The sequence below is a fragment of the Diplotaxodon limnothrissa genome, linkage group LG7 (assembly GCF_057381915.1).
Source record: "Diplotaxodon limnothrissa isolate DT_005_m linkage group LG7, D_limnothrissa_male_GT1.1, whole genome shotgun sequence".
Lineage (NCBI taxonomy): Eukaryota > Metazoa > Chordata > Actinopteri > Cichliformes > Cichlidae > Diplotaxodon > Diplotaxodon limnothrissa.
The window spans coordinates 57,390,772-57,409,606 of record NC_140602.1 but is presented as its reverse complement, the minus strand read 5'-3'; the positions used below and the strand labels follow the sequence as shown (position 1 = coordinate 57,409,606).

Genomic DNA, 18,835 nt, shown 5'->3' with positions numbered 1-18,835 from the left:
GGGGCAGACTGACAGAGGCGAGGCTGCCATATCGCGCCATCGGCCCCTCTGGCCATCACCAGTAGGCGGTAGGTGAAGTGTCTTGCCCAAGGACACAACGACCGAGACTCTCCGAGCCGGGGCTTGAACCGGCAACCTTCCAATTACAAGACGAACACCCAACTTTTGAGCCACGATCGCCCATTGAGCGTGTTGTGCGCTTAACCTATTGACGACCAGGTTCTCGTGACCACTTGAAATCACTTGCTGAATGGGAAAAAAATTTAGTGCAATCAGTGGATATCCATTGACTTGACAACCCAAGCTAGTATATGATATTGTTAGGAGTAACACTTGAAGCTCTTTTCTGGACTGAGCAGTTTCAGTCATATTTAGGGCTGCTTATAAAACAAAATGACTGGGTGTATAACAGAAGTTAGTGAGGGTCTCTGCTTATGCAGCTATGTTCAGAAAAACCCAGAAGCTATTCTAATAGTCAACAAACATATACTGAGGGTCAAAACTAGCCATTAGGGTACAGGGGAGGTTGTCTTTACAAGGGAAAGATTTAAAGGTGACATTATACCTGACCAGACTGTGATTAAACATAAACAGTTTGAGTATTCTGACCTTCTTCTTCTTCTTTTTGCCTGTTCTTAGGTATGACATCTGCACCTACAAGAACAAACCTTGTGGTACCTTAGGTGAGTGAAAAAGGCTGATATAAATTTCATATATGTTAAATTAGGTTTCCTTTGTAATCTTATGTGATGCTGACTACATTAAATGTCTAGTTTTGGAGTTTATCCTTTCCTGCTCTTTGGAGAGGTTTTTATTTTCCCATTCAACGTGTCCTCAAGAAAACCTTATTTAGCAGCCTTCGCAATCTTGTGTAGAAGAACACAAATCCGACAAATCCGGTGAGACATAATAAGAAGGATATTTTCCATTGTGTTATTATAGCTCCTCAGTGGCTTCTCCTCTGTTTGTTGAGGCCAGGAGCCCTGAACCTGGACAGCTGTGGTCACCTCTAGTTTATAAATCTCCTCTGTCTCTGTCCTCTGCCTCCAACCTCAGTTTGTCTAAAGTGTTTACACTTCCACTGGGGGTTGAAAGGGAGAAAGGAAGTGCAGGAAAGTTAAGGAGGGCAAAGACTTAAAAGGGGGGAGGAGAAATGTGGGATGAAGAAGAGACGAGATTAGTGGCAGATGGGGGAGATGGAGAAGAAGAAGAGGAGGGGTTGAAAGGAAAATGGAAAAGGACAATTATAGGGGGTGTTAGAGTATGCAGGAGGGAGATGGAGTGGGTGATATGCACGCTCTGGTGTTACTGGGGGTGGAAAAAGGACAGCAAGTGGTGGCAGATCACCCCCCCCCCCCCCCCCCCCCCAAAAAAAAAAAAAAATTCTGTCTCAAGTTGTTCAGTTCCACCTCAAACCTTCCTACCCACCCAGCTCTTTTTTTCCCCATCTTATCTTTTTTGGAGCCTGCAGGCACCACAGTATATCTTGGAGGTAATATCGTGACTTCAGGGGTGGTTTGACAGATTGACCGCATTCGTCACATTCCCTGGTCTTTTTAATTGCCCTGGCATCTGCTTGGCTTCCTTGTTGTCTCACCCCCACCTCCCTCTCTGCTCCTCCTCCTTTTCCTCCCAGGGATCATGCTCTCGGGTCAGACTGCTGGCATTTAGGGTCGCAGAGTAATCATGGGCGTGGAGATAATGCACAGTCCACCCTGGAGTTAAGAAAACAGCTTACACTCCATGTTTGCCCCACACACACACACACACACACACACACACACACACACACACACACACACACACACACACACACCTTTCTTCTTTTCCCTCCCTCTCCTCCTTTTCTCTTCACCTTCAGGCTCCCTCTTTTCCTGCAGTAATGGTTTCAGTGGCCTCCTGATTTGCGAGTCTATTCTTGTTTAGCCTCTTAGTAAAGAGGACACAAAGGCCATGCCACTTTTAGCAGGCAAGCGAGGAGTCCATGCATGCGCTACAGGAAGATGTGAAGCTGCATTGGTTGCCAAACGACATGTTATGTAGCTAATGAACAGTGTAAAAAGAGGTGTGCAAAGTTTATCATTAGAACATTTTGCAAAAGTTTCTTCTGCAAGTTGGAAAACTGCTCTGGTGCATGCGAGCTGAATAAAAATAAACATATTTTCTTGCTCACGTTCGTTGCATGAAGCCATTCAGACATTTAGTTTTGGTTTGATTTGTCTAAATTCAGAGGTAACTGCTTATTCGCAAGAGAAAGAAAATTGAAAGCTGTTGACAGTAACTGTGCTCCTATCTACATGATTTATGCACATGTTAAGCACTTGAAAAATTCTTGAATGAAAGTCCAAACAAATCCCCACAACTGTATTGCAAGATGTTTTTGTATCAACTGCTAAAAAAATATACAGGGAATGTACAGTACAGTAAACAGTAATGTACCGTCTTTTGTAAATACAGTTTGGTACTTTAAATGCTAATACCTTTCAGGAAAAAATATTCATTCATATCAATATATAAATATTAATACCCTATTTTCTAATTTTTAGTTAAGTCAGACTTGAGTCTCACTGTGATGCTTTAGTACAGCGGTCCCCAAACCCTGGGCCTCGGACCGTGAGTGTTGAGGCTCAGGTGTGAAATGTATAGTTTTCAGGGTTTTTATCGGTTTTCAGCGTTATTTTGTTATCGTTTTTATCGTTTACTCGGCTTTCCTTGCTCTTTTCACGTGTGTTATGAATAAATCTTCTTTTTTTCGGTACGGGTACTAGTTTTATTTTGTTGTATTTATCCGCGACACCTTAAAGGCCGTGGCGCAAAAAAGGTTGGATACCGCTGCTTTAGTACGTCCACAACTTAACTCTTAAATGCACATAGTCAAAATAAAGAAATTAAAAAGAAAGAGTAGCAACGTGAGTTGAAATTGTAGCAACCCAAGGTGGTGGTAGCTTGGGTTATTTACACAGTGGCAAGTTCAAAGACTCATGGGAATGTACATGCTTAGGCTCAAATCATTAATTATGTAGTGCTGTGATGTTTATTTTAGCTATTTTGCATTTAGACTTTAATTATTGTGGGCGTGTGATGTGGTTTCCAGCTTGTGTGTGGCTAAGTGTAATGTTAAGGTTTAACTAGCAGTGGACCACCATGATGACCAAGATTGCTGACTAAATCAAAGATGGACTCAGCCACCGTGATGTCACCCATTGATTTGGGGTTTTTTGAAGCCTCACTGTTAGTGTTTTGGCCATCACATTGTTATTGAGAGGAAAGGGTGGCCTGCTAAATTATCAGCTAATGCTTACAAGCTACATTTATAAACTGTAAGGCACAGACAAACACAGTATCGGTTAATTAATGTTGCATAACAGACTAATAAAGTAGAATGTCACTCCTCAAAGCTAAGGCACAACTTCCTTGGACATATAACTTGATCCAAAATGCACCAACAGCACGAACATGGCAGAAAGATCCAGTGAAGGGACAATATTTAGCAGAGGTAAGACTCAGAAGACACCAGTGGGTACAGCTCCACCTGCCATCTATGTGGATGACTGGATGGCACACCCCTTCACCACCCTTCATAGCAACCCCAAGTTGCTATTAAGATATGAACTATCAATAAGGCCAAAACTGCTATGTATTCGGCTATAAAAAAATGTGCTTTGTGTTGTAAAGTTGGGTATTTTCATTTTTGGGACTCTGTGGAGCCTGACTTGCTTTTGGAGCCAGGCCCAAGTTGCCAATACACAACTGCAGTTTTTGGCACTTACACACCAGCCTCACTTTTCAGCCTTTGACGTTCTTCCTTGGTAGTGATGAGTCATGTCCATTCAGCGTGTATCTTCAGGGTGTTAAATACAGGAGCTTTTGGATAACCGTGTGGTGAATAAAGAGAATGGAAATTTAAAGAAACTGATTTCAGGGTACATTGGTGAGGGTACAGAGACATTTTCCATTTTTATGGTGATTACAGAAGGTACATTAAACATTATAATGGCAACCAAACAAGTGACTTTGTTTTTAAAATCTATATTATGCAGCACAGTAGTGTCATATCTTTTACTATATGAAAGTGTTGTTTTACATTTCAGTAGGTATGCTGTAAAATAATGTAAAATATCAACAACTTGCACACTGTGGAGCGTCAGTATAGTGTATTTATTACTCTATGCAAACTGTAATGCTGCTCTCCATCAGAATGGGGTGATGTGTATTTGCTTTTCTGTATTTTATTGTCATTTATCATCCTAAAGTGGAATCCAACTAGCTTTACTGTCATTTAAAAAGTGTCCTTTTTAAATGACAGTAATGATAAGTAGAAAAGATGTGATGGTAAAAAAAAAAGTAATTTCTCTAAATTGCAATGGAAATACCTGAGCTGTTTCAAACTAATGAGGAAGCTTAAAGCATATCATATTTCTATAACTGGTGCACTTTTAATTTTTCATCTTGTTGCACCCTCTCCTGCCATTGTTGAACAGCATTTAATTGCATTTTTTTTTTTTTTTTACAAATTTACTTAAAATGTCAAGTAAAACTTAACAGAAATGACTGAGATTATCCAGAGTGACAGGATTCCCCTTAAATTTATTCTCAAATATATGAAAACCTGGGAAAAACTCCTCAACCCAACATGAAATAAATAGAAAGTACTTCTCTCTCTCTCTCTCACACGCACGCACACAGGCGCACACACACCTGCTTTGCAGTGTCATATGATCCACTCTCCAGTCACCTGTAGATGTAATCTGTGAAGGATCGCCAGCAGTCTCCCTATCTGACCTGTCAGGCTTTAGGGGAAAAAGAACCTGCGACACCTGGATTGTGGAGCGTTTTTAACTTGAAACGCCCTCTCCTCTCCCTTTTCCCTCTTTTCTCTCGGCCTCTTTCTCCAAGTCTTGCTTTTGGAATGAGAAAAAACAACTCTATTTTCTGTCAGTTTTTTGTCAGAATACTAGTTACATGAAATCCAGTGTATAAACCTTTTCCAGCAATATCCCCGTTTAAGTAAAAAACAACAAACATTTAGGAGCAAATGCTAAGCTTGACTTGTCCTGGTGAATCTATAGCCATGACTAGCTGACTCTCAGCACTGCTGCAAACAGTAGCTTATGTATGGAATCCCAGTTTTATGACAGCGAGTCCTAAGAATGCTTTGCCTCAACCTTGTGTTTGTATGTTTGTCTGGCATGTGTGTTTATGTGTGTATGTCTAGGTCTGGCCTCAGTGGCTGGAATGTGTGAGCCAGAGAGGAGCTGCAGCATCAATGAAGACATCGGCCTCGGTTCTGCTTTCACCATTGCGCACGAGATTGGCCACAAGTGAGTTTTAAGAGTTTTTAGGATCCTAATATAAAATATAAAACTTGACATTACTCCCTGATGCGTATTGCAGAGGTGGTGGGACCAAGTCAGAGGGCCTTAAATGGCTTGGTTTTGAAGGCACACATTTAAATTACTTAACAGAACTTGTCTCGTTAATTTAAAGTGGTGCAGCTCTGTCTACTTTGACTTGAGAATTATTATCCCTTAGTTAATCCTTATCATGGCTTGTAAAAGTTTTCCTTTTTTGTCTTTATACTTTTTCATGATTATAGCATAATTTGCCGTGGCACCTTACGCACATCCACAATGAACTTACACCCCGACAATATTCATTCATGGATCCTTTTGATGACGTCATGACTGAAAAGACCTTTTTTAATTCAGAACTTAAACTTCTCTGGTGGCATAAAATCCCTCAATATGAGTATTGGCACTGCTGATATCAGCAGATTTCTAAGCAGGACTTGAAGTTCTTCCTTTTACATTTTTGGGAATGAAACTTTCCACAAATGTAGCACCTTTTATAGCAGTTTTAGGTGTTGGCAAATGCCCTCTTTTTCCTTAAGGTCGTCTTCAAACCTTTTATCACTTTCACGACCTGTTCTTAAACAAACATTACTTACTGCCTGGTTTTGCCGGACTTGCATATAGTCTTTTTTCCCCCCCTTGCAGACTGTAACTGCACATATTTCCTCATGCAAATGTCAGTGTCCGCATACCTCGGCCTCTTTCTTCCTGAATATAAAGCAAAATAATGATGATGTATTAGTCTGTGTATTCCTCTCTCGAGAGTTAGGCAAGATGGCGATTTCCTTTATTATGTCTCATGTCTGCTTCTGTTGTGGGGCAGTTGTAAAAATAGTCTCTGCTATAAAAAAACACACTACAGCGGGGTTTCGACTGGCCTGATTTATTTCCCGAGTAGGGTAAAATGTCATAAACGCCAGCCTTAGAAAAACAGGTTCAGTCTGTGCAATGTGGTTGGATTTGTTATATACATTAGACCTGATTCGCACCACTAGACTGTGAGGGAAAGTTAAGCTTTGATATCCTGCTGTAATGAGAAACTTTTCTCTCAAATGACAGATGAAGTTTTTCTGAAAATGAATTGTTGCAACCATTGATAGCCAACATGAATTCAGTGGGAAAAAAAACTATTTCGTAGCTTTCAGAACAGTGTTCAAAGTTTGGAGCTGCTCATTGTAATGATCTAAAGGGTCTTGACTCCTCGCTCCAGTCTGTGCTGACTTTCCTTCCCTGGCTTGCTCAGACCTGCAGGCAGTGATTGACAGACAGGCATCCCAGTGGTGATTAGAACTTCTTTCCTGCAGAGCCCCAGACAGGGTTTGACCCTTGACCCCTCCACACAGCTGTTTTAGAGCCAATGAGCTCAATCTTTACAGCCACAGAGGTTGACATCCAGAATCCAGCAGCCTTAACTGTCCAGCGAGATCCCATCTAAACTGTGCAATTAACTACCACTTTCAGACCAGATGGTCATTTCTCCCAGCTGCATTAATTCCTCTTCTTATTTATTTTTTTCTGTTTTAGTTTTGGGATGAACCATGATGGGATTGGGAATTCTTGCGGTACCAAAGGTCACGAGACAGCCAAACTGATGGCTGCTCATATAACAGCCAACACCAACCCTTTCTCCTGGTCTGCCTGCAGCAAAGACTACATCACCAGCTTTCTCGAGTAAGTGGGTGATATGGGTGGTGGTTGTTCCCTGTGGGCCTGTGTGTGTGTGTGTGTGTGTGTGTGTGTGTGTGCAATAGAGAAAAAGGTGCATTCCTGTTTTCCTTCCACAGCTGGACCACTCTTTACAACCCGCTGCCACTGGCTGGTCCATGTGGCTGGACCCGCTAGGCTGCTTTGTACACGAGGCCTTCCCCTACTTATTCACATCCACTTCATCACTGAGACTTTTGCCAGACCTCCTTGTGGCTGCGTATGATAACTGAGTGCTTTCCACCCCTGCATCCTTGCACCACAAGGCGGGTGATGTTAGAGCTCATGTGGGTTCTCGGTGGTGATGTGTAGGCCAGCTGCCTTAAACCACTGCTCTGCTGTTTTATATATTGGCCAAAGGAGGCAAAAAAAGGAGAAAGAATTGGAGCACATAAATAAACGAGGCAGTGATATTTGAGTCTTGCCAGCCTGGCATAGTAGAGGACACACCAATGTTTCTTTTCCAGAGGCTAGACAAAACATCTGGAGTAACAGAACAAACAGATAATCGTTACAATGACAGACTTCTACACCTATTTCTGCACAGCATGATTTAGAGGAGGCGTGTCAATTTGAAGCCTTACTTGAAATTCTACTGCTCTTCACGCTTGCGAATCCCTGATTTTTTTTTTTTTTCTGGCACTTTTGTCTTTTTATTAGATGGCAGAGACTCTGAATGTCTAACATCAGTGCAATATAACTACAGTCATGATCTTTTTTGCTCCACAAATTCTTTTTCCATATTTAAGCCTATAGCAGCACAGAGCAACTCAGCCGGCAGCAGACTTCTGTCAGAAATCCAGCTGTGTTATACTAGTAACGGCTATTGTAGCATGGAGCTGCTAATGCCTTTTTAATGATCATAGAATGAGGTCAAGGACCCCCTTAACTTTGTAGCATTTGTGGGAGTGATAAGATTCTCGTGTAGCTTTATTGCTGCACAAAAAAATTGCGAAACTCAAAGTGCTTGTTTGCAAAAATGGAATAGTGCTGACCGTGCAGAGCTAGTAGCACAAGACCACCACGGAAACAGGAAAGAAACTGACAACAATGGAGGAAAGTATAAAATGGGCCAAAGGTTATGAATGATTTCTAATCTAATTTGATGTGTTGCTTTGCTGTTTATGTTGTTTTATCTTATACTCCCATAAACAATTAGTCGACAGGGTTTATTCTGATGGATATTTAGATTCATACAGCAGCATTTTATTCATTTATAATCCTTCTCCTCATGTACAAGATGTAGAGAATCAGGATCCATCATAAACACCTTATTGTATTGTGTTATCTCAATAGACCACTTTCCTCTCAGAGTGCTGGCTTAATTGTAGTTATAAGCATTTCCAAAAGTAGAATGGGTGGTGACTATCAGGCCACTGTCTTGTGGAACCAGCTACCAGTTTTGATTCAGCAGACGTACACCTTCTCTACATTTAAGATTATTTATTTATTTTTTAAAAGCTACTACCTTTAGAACAGGTGACGCTAAATCATCCCTTAGTTATACCTCTGTTGGCTAAAACTGCAGTGGAACTCACAACACCCTGAGCATTTCTTCTTCAATGACTTCTTTTCACTTCCAATGCCACTAATCTTTGTTTGCTGTCCCCCATAGTCTGTTTTGTCCTGTCTGTTTGTGGTGTCTCGTTTCTCCTCTTTCCTCTTTTGTCTTTTCCCCTCTGTGCCCCTCCCTGAACCTAAGTAAGTCTATACCTTGTAAACTACCTTGTCCATAGCTGGTAACATTATCTCTGCAATGTCACCTGCCTTAGACAGCGAGCAAGAGGTCAGGGTATATTTTTACCTTTGAGTTCTAACACTAAGAAACTTTGTATCTGGTGCTTCTGCTGTCTGGTTTATTGTTTGGTTTATGTGCAAATTCATTTTTATGCTGATTTTTTTTAAATGCTTCATCTGACTTGAGATAACAACACAGAAAAACATTAAAACATTAGTATGTTTTTTTTTTTTTTTAGTTTACCCTAGATAATAGAGATCATTTTTGAAAAATGGGCCTGTTATGCTAATTTTCAACTCCCTATTTTATTCTTTAGATACTTTTCAGGTTTAAGTAATCCTTATTTATCTCATATTAGCCCGGGGTGTTGCCCTTTAGTTTATGTACTCTCTGAAAAAAGCTTTTGTAGTTACATTCCCTTTAAGCTATACTTCTTTTGATTGGTTGCCGTTTGTAAACAGGTTTGTATATTTCAACTCAATTCAATTCAGTTTTATTTACACAACACCAAATCACAACAACAGTCATCTCAAGGCGCTTTACATTGTAAGGTAGATCCTACAATAATACATACAGAGTAAAACCAACAATCATATGACCCCCTATGAGCAAGCACTGGCGACAGTGGGAAGGGAAAACCTCCCTTTTAACAGGAAGAAACCTCCGGCAGAACCAGGCTCAGGGAGGGGCGGCCATCTGCTGCGACCGGTTGTGGAGAGGGGAGGAAGACAGGATAAAAGACATGCTGTGGAAGAGAGACAGATAAGAGCCAGACAAGTATGATTCAATGCAGTGAGGTCTATTAACAGAATCAGAATCAGAATCAGAATGGGGTTTATTGCCAAATGTTGAGCAGGTTTACAACATTAGGAAATTGCTGCGGTGCTTCAGTGCAAACATAGTGTCATAAATAGCACTTAAATAGACATGGAAAAAAATAAAAGTAGGGATAAGAATTAAAAGTGCTACGTGGGAAGATATGTGCATGAGATATACATGAGATATATACATGAGAATAAGAATTAAGAGTGCTACGTTGAAAGATATATACATGAGTGCAGGTGGTGATCAGTGCCAAACATGGAATGATGCAGTGAACACAGCGTAGGGTCATGTGTTAGTGGTGGGAACAGTCATATGGTTATTTTTCATGTGTCCAACAGCAGAGGGGAAGAAACTGTTCTTATGGCGAGAGGTTCTGGTGCGAATGGACCGGAGCCTCCTGCCTGAGGGGAGCAGGTCAAACAGACTGTGTCCAGGGTGAGAAGGGTCAGCTGAGATCCGAGCTGCACGCCGCAATGTCCTGGAGGTGTACAGGTCCTGCAAAGATGGGAGTCTGCAGCCAATCACCTTCTCAGCAGAGCGCACAACACGCTGCAGTCTCTGTTTGTCCCTGATAGTGGCTCCAGCGTACCACACGGTGATGGAGGACGTGAGGATGGACTCGATGATTGCAGTGTAGAACTGCATCATCGTCCGTGTTGGCAGGTTGAATTTCTTCAGCTGCCTCAGGAAGTACATCCTCTGCTGGGCTTTCTTGATGACGGAGGTGATGGTGGGCTCCCACTTCAGGTCCTGGGTGATGGTGGTACCCAGGAAGCGGAATGAGTCCACAGAGGTGATGGGGGTGTCAGTCAGGATGATGGGGGGGAGTGGGGCTGTGTGCTTCCTGAAGTCCACAATAATCTCCACTGTCTTCTGGGCATTCAGCACCAGGTTGTTGTGGCTGCACCAGGACACCAGACGTTCAACCTCCCTCCTGTAGGCAGACTCATCCCCGTCAGAGATGAGCCCAATAACGGTGGTGTCATCTGCAAACTTGATTAGCTTGACAGACTGGTGGGTGGAGGTGCAGCAGTTGGTGTACAGGGAGAAGAGCAGAGGAGAAAGAACACAGCCCTGAGGGGAGCCGGTGCTGATGGTCCGGGAGTCCGAGACATTCTTTCCCAGCCTCACATGCTGCTTCCTGTCCGTCAGGAAGTCAGTGATCCACCGGCAGATGGGATCAGGCACATTCATCTGGGAAAGCTTGTCTCGGAGATGGTCTGGAAGGATGGTGTTGAAGGCAGAGCTGAAGTCCACAAACAGGATCCTGGCGTAGGTTCCTGGGGAGTCCAGATGCTGCAGGATGAAGTGTAGGGCCATGTTGATGGCGTCGTCTACAGACCTGTTGGCTCTATATGCAAACTGCAGGGGGTCCAGGAGGGGGGCCGTGAGGGTCCTGAGATGGGAGAGAACTAGGCGCTCAAAAGACTTCATGACCACAGATGTCAGAGCCACGGGTCTGTAGTCATTTAGTCCAGTGATCCTAGGTTTCTTGGGGACAGGGATTATGGTGGAGGACTTGAAGCAGGCAGGCACATGACATGCCTGCAGTGAGGAGTTGAAAATGCCAGAAAACACTGGGGCCAGCTCGTTAAACTGCTTCCTCACATCTGCTTCATGAATATGAAGAGTTGTGGTGGGAGGAGGTGGTGTGAAATCCTCTTTTGTGTGGGGTGAGGAGGGGGGTGTTGTAGGTGAACGGTTTGAAGGTGGTGATGGCTCTATGGAGGGGGGAGAGGTGGGGGAATTAGTGTCCAAAGTGTCTCTATTGTTGGGGCCGTTGGAGGTGTGAAGGCTGCCTGATGGCTCGTCAAAACGGCAGTAGAAGTCGTTTAGGGTGTTGGCTAAGAGCAAGTCATCAGTGGAGTGGGGGGTTTTAGGCTTGTAGTTTGTAATATTCCTCAAACCTTTCCACACAGAGGCCGAGTCATTCTCTGAGATCTGCTGCTGCATCTTCTCAGAGTGCTGATGTTTAGCAATGTCCACTTCTTTAGTGAACCTGTACTTGGCCTCTCTGTAGCAGTCCCTGTCTCCGCTTCTGAACGCCTTTCTCTTTTCCAGCCACAGCTTTTTGAGTTTAGGAGTAAACCAGGGTTTGTCATTGTTATAACTCACCCTGGTGCGTGATGGCACAATGCTGTCCTCACAGAAGTGGATATAGGAGGTGACAGTGTCCGTAAACTCGTCCAAGCTGTTAGAAGCAGCCTTCAATGTGTCCCAGTCTGTGGTCTCCAAACACGTGCGAAGCTCCTCCACAGCCTCGTTGCTCCACAGTTTTTTAGTCCTCACGACAGGTTTGGAGAGCTTCAGCCTCTGTCTGTACGCGGGGATTAGGTGGATCATGACGTGGTCAGAAAGTCCGAGTGAAGCGCGGGGCACCGCGCGATAGGCCCCGCTGATCGTGCTGTAACAGTGGTCCAATGTCCTCTCCTCTCTGGTCGGGCATTTAATATACTGCTTATATTTTGGAAGCTCATGGCTCAGATTGGCTTTGTTAAAGTCCCCAAGAGCAATGATGAGAGAGTCCGGGAATGTCCGCTCCGTGTGGAGAATCTGCTCCGCGAGTGCGCACTGAGCTGCCTGCGCATCTGCGTCTGGCGGGATGTAAACAGCGGCCAGGATGAATGAAGCAAACTCCCGCGGAGAATAAAACGGTTTGCAGTGGATAAAAAGATATTCCAGAGAGGAAGAGCAGTGCTGAGCAATCACTGTCACATCTGTGCACCAGCCACTATTGATGTAGAAGCAGAGACCTCCACCTTTGGTCTTACCGGAGAGAGCGGCCTGCCGGTCCGCGCGCAGCAGATGGAAGCCCTCCAGCTTGAGCGCGCAGTCTGGGATGTTCTCACTGAGCCACGACTCCGTAAAACATAAGACACAGGAGGAGGCAAAGTCTCTGTTCATGCTTCTCATCAGGGCCAGTTCGTCAATCTTATTCCCGAGTGAGCGTACATTAGAAAGGAAGATCCCAGGAAGAGCAGTTCGCAGTCCGCGTCTCCTCAAACGCACGAGTGCGCCGGCTCGCTTCCCTCTCTTTCGGCGTCTCGCTTTCCTGGTCAGAGTCAGCAGTAAATCTGCCGCAGATGCGACAAATATTGGAAATAAATCCACAGGCGTTGTAGTCCTGTAGTTAAGGAGCTCTTCTCTGGTGTACGAGTATCCAGAGGAGTGCCCAGACACAGAAGAAATGCACAAAAACAAAAGAAAAGTAACGCACTGAAGCACCAGGGCGACCATCCGCGGCGCCATCTTGGTAACACATAGTGAGTGAGAAATGTGAGAAATGAGAAGTGAGAAATGTGACTGAAGAAGAAATTCTCAATGCATCATGGGAATCTCCCAGCAGCCTACACTACTGCAGCTTAACTAAGGGAGAATTCAAGGTCACCTGATCCAGCCCGAACTGTATGCTTTAGCAAAAAGGAAAGTTTTAAGCCTAATTGCACAGAAGAGGGGCCTGAAAACTGAAGGCTCTGATTCCCATTCTACTACTTAAATACTCTAGGAACAACAAGTAAGCCTGCAGTGTGAGAGCGAAGTGCTCTAATGGGGTGATATGGTACTACAAGGTCATTAAGATAAGATGGGGCCTGATTATTCAAGGCCTTGTATGTGAGGAGCAGGATTTTGAATTCAATTCTGGATTTAATAGGGAGCCACTGAAGGGAAGCAAATATAGGAGAAATATAGCCTAGAAGAAGCCTAGAAGTAATAAATGCATGAATTAGTTTTTCAGCGTCACTCTGTGACAGGATATTTCTTATTTTGAGATATTGCACAAATGTAAGAAAGCAGTCCTACATATTTGTTTAATATGTACATTGAAGGACATATCCTGATCAAAAATGACTCCAAGGTTCCTCACAGTGTTACTGGATGGCAAGGTATTGCCGTCCAAAGTAAGAATCTGGTTAGATACCATATTTCCAATATTTTCAGAGCCGAGTGCAATAACCTCAGAGTTTAGAAGCAGAAAATTATGTCTTTTATGTTTATGTCTTTATTGCTGTATGTTTGAGATAATCATATTGGATATATCCTGTCTTTATGATGCTGCTTAATTGCACAAACATGCTGACCTTGTTGATTGAAATTTCAGCAATGTTTCAGATGCAAATCTGTTATTGTTGCAGTATTCAGTACTGTGCAAGAGTCTTGAGTCACTTGTCATTTCTTTGTCTTTTGCTTCCATTTGTGAGTTGTCTTGAGCAATCATTCTCCAGCTGGCTGCTTTTTCACTTATTTTCAGTCTAGTCCATGTAACTGACTGACACGTAAAAGACTTGACACAGGACCTAAGAGATGCATCTGACCCCTCTAGTGTTTTCTGAAATGGTTTTAATGGAAGGGTGGCTGTCCAGAAGATGTTCATAAGAAAACACACTCTCTCAGGCAAACTCCCAAGAGAGACTTATAAACTTTTAGATTTTTCCTAAATACTATATTTCATTTTTGTTTGCAATTGTTTTCAATAAATTGCTTCACCTATTCCCCATTTTACTAGCAAAATATGAAGAAAGGAGATGTGACTCAAGACTTTTGCATAGTACTGTACATTTGACAGAAAATAAGAAAAAGCCTCCAATTTAAGGTCCATGAGAAGATTAAAAGTCCATTTTAAGTCTGTTCCTGTAATGAAACCAAAGGGGCCGTAAATGTTTCAGTACTAACAGCTTTTCTTTGCAGTCATAGACACCACACTTTTTTTTTCTCTGCAGTTCAGCTTCATTTCTCAGTATTAAGACCATGAGAGCAAATTCATAACTGCAACCTTGTGGTGAAGTATTGGTTACAAGTCTGCGGTGTGTCTGTGTGTTCCTCTGTTTGTGTATTCATGTTTAGTTAGCGAGGCCCTCCAAGAAAGCGGATAATAGCTGCTGTGGTTGTCAGATGATGTTTCCGGCTGAAAGCTGTTAGAGGAGGGTAGTGAACAGCACTTGTGACAGAGATGACAGTATTAAATGCCAGCTTCCAAATGGGACACAAAGAGCTGCTTCTACTCTGCGCTGCCGGGTTCCTAACGATTTCTGGCTCGTGTATCCGAGAATCACTATTTAAAAAAAAAAAAAAAAAAAAAAAAAGTACCCAAAAGAGACAAAGCTTTTTTTTACTTCACCTTTGAGCAGAATAGACTATTGCTTAACTTATATTATATGCATATTTGTATCGATCTGCGTTTTAGGTTTTAGTTTTATTGCCTTTTGCTTTTACAAAAGTGTTTTGTCTGTAAACTCAAATTATCCTCCCTTTCTCCCCCTCAATCAGAATTTTGGATATTGCACATGCATCTCCCTGCCAAGTAAACAACTTTGGCTGTGGTATTGGCCTAGATTCACCATCTTGCTCGAGCAATATGTGGTGCTTTGTTTGGGTTTTTTACGAATGGTTTATGAATGCGCTCACAGTTCAGTCATAGTTTATTCTCCAGAGTTTGCGTGCCAGTTTGTTCTAAATGTTAAAAGGAAAGCAGTTTGGCTTCATTAAACTCTCCGAGACCACATACTGCAATGAATTTCATATTAAACGTGTACCTTTTGTTAATAATTGTTAGGTTATACTGATTTAAACATACTGCTGCCTCACAACTTATTGGATGCACTCAGCAGGCTTAATATCTTCGTGAATGACTAGTCCCAGAGTACAGGGATAGCTGAAGTTCCTGCTTGCTAGAAGACGTTTCCGCTCAGCATAATGAATTTGGCTAAATCCACTGGACAGGAAGCCTTTGCGACGATGTCAAATAATAGTCTCTATGTTTAAACTTTGACTATTTTGTCTCTCTCCAAACTAATAAATACTGAGGCTTGCCCTTAGTACACAGGGTGTCTGGGGGCCTCATAGTCTGGCTTTTCTGCCTCTGCCTGTGATGAGAGGGTCCTCCGAGGGACAAGAGTAAAGAAAAAACATTATTCCTTTCAGTAACAGAGAATAGAGCATTAAAAATGCAAGAAACGGAAGAGATTAGAAAAGATAGAAAAGATTAGAGAAAAGAAGGATGACTTGCTCTTCTTGGTCTTCAGCGCTGAAAATAAAACATACACAATAAGTTCTATTTGGTATGTAAACAAAGATTATATATAATATATTTTGTTTATGCATTCTTGTTCAAGCACCAGGAGTCTGTGAGTTTAGACAGGTAGTTACAATGTGAAAGTCAATTAAATGAATTTTTATGATGATTTTTACATAAATTTATACGTCAGTCAAAATGCTGTCTACAAAAATAACTGGAGAGATTTAATCTTGAAAACCAAATTACCAAATTTTGTGTTGTGCTAATCATATCCGGGTATTTAATTTATCTTAATATTATTGTTGACTCTTCCCCTCATTTTCATTCTGGGCCCAAGTTGTAGTTTGATCAGTCATAATGTGTAGCACTTACAATGTTGTTGTCACCAAGCCCACTTTGCCTTTAAAGGGATGAGAAGCATTCCATTGCATGCTACAGCTGCCACATCTGGAAGGAACACATAGTTCTTATGTGGGAGACTGCGGCACCCACGGTGTGGGACGGAGAGATTTCGCAGGTCTTTCCTCCCCACTGCTGTCAGACTCCATAATAAAGACTTTAACTGATCAAGCACACACATCCATACATATGCAATAATACCAAGTGCAATAATCCTTTCTGTCATCGTTGTATTTTTACTCAGTTGTATATAGTATTTGTATTTGTATTCTATTTTTATCTTATTGTATATTTATTTTATTTTATTCTACTGTATATAGTATTTTATTTTATTCTATTCTGTACAGTTGTGTACTGTATTTATTCTTATTGTATTCTAATTTTTGCCTCATAACTTTTGCACTGTCCACTTCCTGCTGTGACAAAACAAATTTCCCACGTGTGGGACTAATAAAGGTTATCTTATCTTATCTTATCTTATCTTATCTTATAGTAAACAGTCATGGTAATACTTTGCCTCGAGATAATCCTCTGACTCAGGGAAGACCAGTGGATGTAGTCTTTCATAAAAAAAAATCTTTTATAACCTCATGGCAGCAAGTGTCTGTGCTGGTAAAAGTATTTTCATTGTTTTAACTCCTAGAATACAAAATTGCAGTGTGTGTGTACGTGTGTGTGTCTGCTTTTGGTGGTGTACATGTTGTACATATTTTTATTTGACAAAACAGACTAAACAATCCTAGGTCTGGACATAAGATCCAAATCTAACTCCAGATTTCTTTCTTTATTTTCCTCAACTGTCATTTAATTGGCAGTCGGTGGGCTCAGTCTAAGGAGTCATACACACAATAGTGGAGCACGTAGCCATATAATCAGGGAGGGCTGGCCATTCTAGGCTGACAGCCTGCACCCTATTGCCTTGGGTAAAATGTCTGCTTGTGCTTCAACACTTCATTTGATGAAGAGGCGTTGATGTCTAATATCAGCATTAATTACATGACTTTTCAGATCTTTGTCAAAGCGTCCTATAACAGTAGTTTGGTACTAAAATTAAAGGAGTCACAGAAAACTAGCAAAGGTCTCAGAGGGGATTGACTCTAATTGTTCTGGTCTTGGCATCTCTAACTCGGCTATTATGCAAGTGTAGAAAGGTTTCTTTGTGTAAGAAACAATCCTATTGTAGGTTTGTTTTTTTGACAGCTCAGGTCGGGGGACGTGTCTGGACAATGAACCTCTGAAACGAGACTTCCTGTACCCAACAGTGGCCCCGGGGCAGGTGTATGATGCAGATGAGCAGTGTCGCTTCCAGTATGGAACCTCTTCACGCCAGTGCAAGTATGGGGTAAGAAACCAGCATCTTTCAGACTACTCTCCTCCTGATTCTTCCTCTTTACACTGAGAAAATGGGATCTCTCTCCTATATTATGTCTAGGGCAGTTAAAATAAAATTTTCTAGTTCCCAAACGCAAGTTTTGGAACGCAGAGTTCACAGTGAAATATATATCACAGTAGGTACAATACCCAAACATTGCTAGACTTTACTTTCAAAGTGGAATAAGGATATAAACAACCCCTTGAATATTTGCAGTAATTAGAAACAGGCACAGTAATTTATTAAATGTGCAAACGTACATAGAAATGTAATATAAGGTAAAAACACAGTTTGTAGAATTCTAATGAGCTAGAAAGTCGATATTTGCTATAACCACCTTTTTCTGTATTTAGAATTCTAACAATGTTGACAAGAAATAATAAACATAATTCCCTGAAATGTACACCCAGACCATGACAGAGCCTCCATCGGGTTTTAACACAGCAGCAGACTGCTGTATCTCTCTCCTAAGTTTTCTGTTATGTGTAGACATAGCAACTGTTCATCCCTTGAATCAGGAGGCTGTTTATGCTTGAATGATTAAAAAATGAGTGAAAAAGCAACCAATGTCTAAATGAAGAAAAAAAAGGACACTGGAAGACAACTGAAGAATTATTGCTCAAGACCTTTTTAAAAAATATTACAAGCCAGTCGGCTCCCTGGAAGGAAAATAGAAGAAATAAAGAAGGGAAACAAAGAAAGAGGAAAAAAGAAACAGAAGAAATAAAGATGGGTGACTCAAGACGTTTTGCTTAGTATTGTACATAGAAATATTATGCATATATTGGTGTGATCTTCAGTGTCCATTAAGAATGAATATAATCATTGGAATCATTAAAATTGCTCTGTCATAGTAAACCTGAGCATCTTCACACTATGATGCAAAGCATATGGGGTCTTAAAGCTTGCAGTCTCATTGTTGTCTCGTCAGCTCTGATCCTCTGATTTGATCTGGAATTGTGTAGATTTATAGACACATTTTCATGTCATTTGCCTTCTTTTCTCTTGTTCTCACAGCTGTTAGACAACACCAAGAAAAACACTCAAAGAAAAAGCAGCAAAGAGCAACTGATAAATCATTTTTGCCTCTATTTAACAAATCCACCCTCAGCCTGCTGAATTAATTTATTCTGACCAACTTGCTTTTGCCTTCTTTCCTAGGATGTGCCTTAGCAAAAGCAAATGTTGTGTAACTAACAGTACATGACTGCTCTGTCATAGCAAACCTGAGCATCTTCAGATTTTAGACTCTTAAGGGATCACTTAAAGTTAAAGATTTTGTAGAACGAGAAAGTTATAAAATTTGTAGAACAAGTAATTAAAGATAACTAAGAAAAAAGTCCTTCAGAATTTAATGTTGTGTAATTATCATTGTTAAAAACTTTTATGTGGCTACAGTGCGAACAGGAAGTGCTAGTATCTACTGTAACATG

The 18,835-nt window shown here is 41.6% G+C and overlaps 1 protein-coding gene across 1 annotated transcript in view; it reads left to right on the top strand.

Annotated features, from left to right (window-relative positions):
- The window catches only part of adamts6 (ADAM metallopeptidase with thrombospondin type 1 motif, 6), a 74,298-nt gene that overhangs the window by 8,294 nt on the left and 47,169 nt on the right, over positions 1–18,835 (top strand). The window contains exons 7-10 of the mRNA XM_085358510.1: positions 640–683; positions 5,216–5,321; positions 6,876–7,022; positions 17,231–17,372. Coding sequence (XP_085214636.1) covers positions 640–683; positions 5,216–5,321; positions 6,876–7,022; positions 17,231–17,372 — 439 coding nt within the window. The remainder of the gene's footprint in view (positions 1–639; positions 684–5,215; positions 5,322–6,875; positions 7,023–17,230; positions 17,373–18,835) is intronic.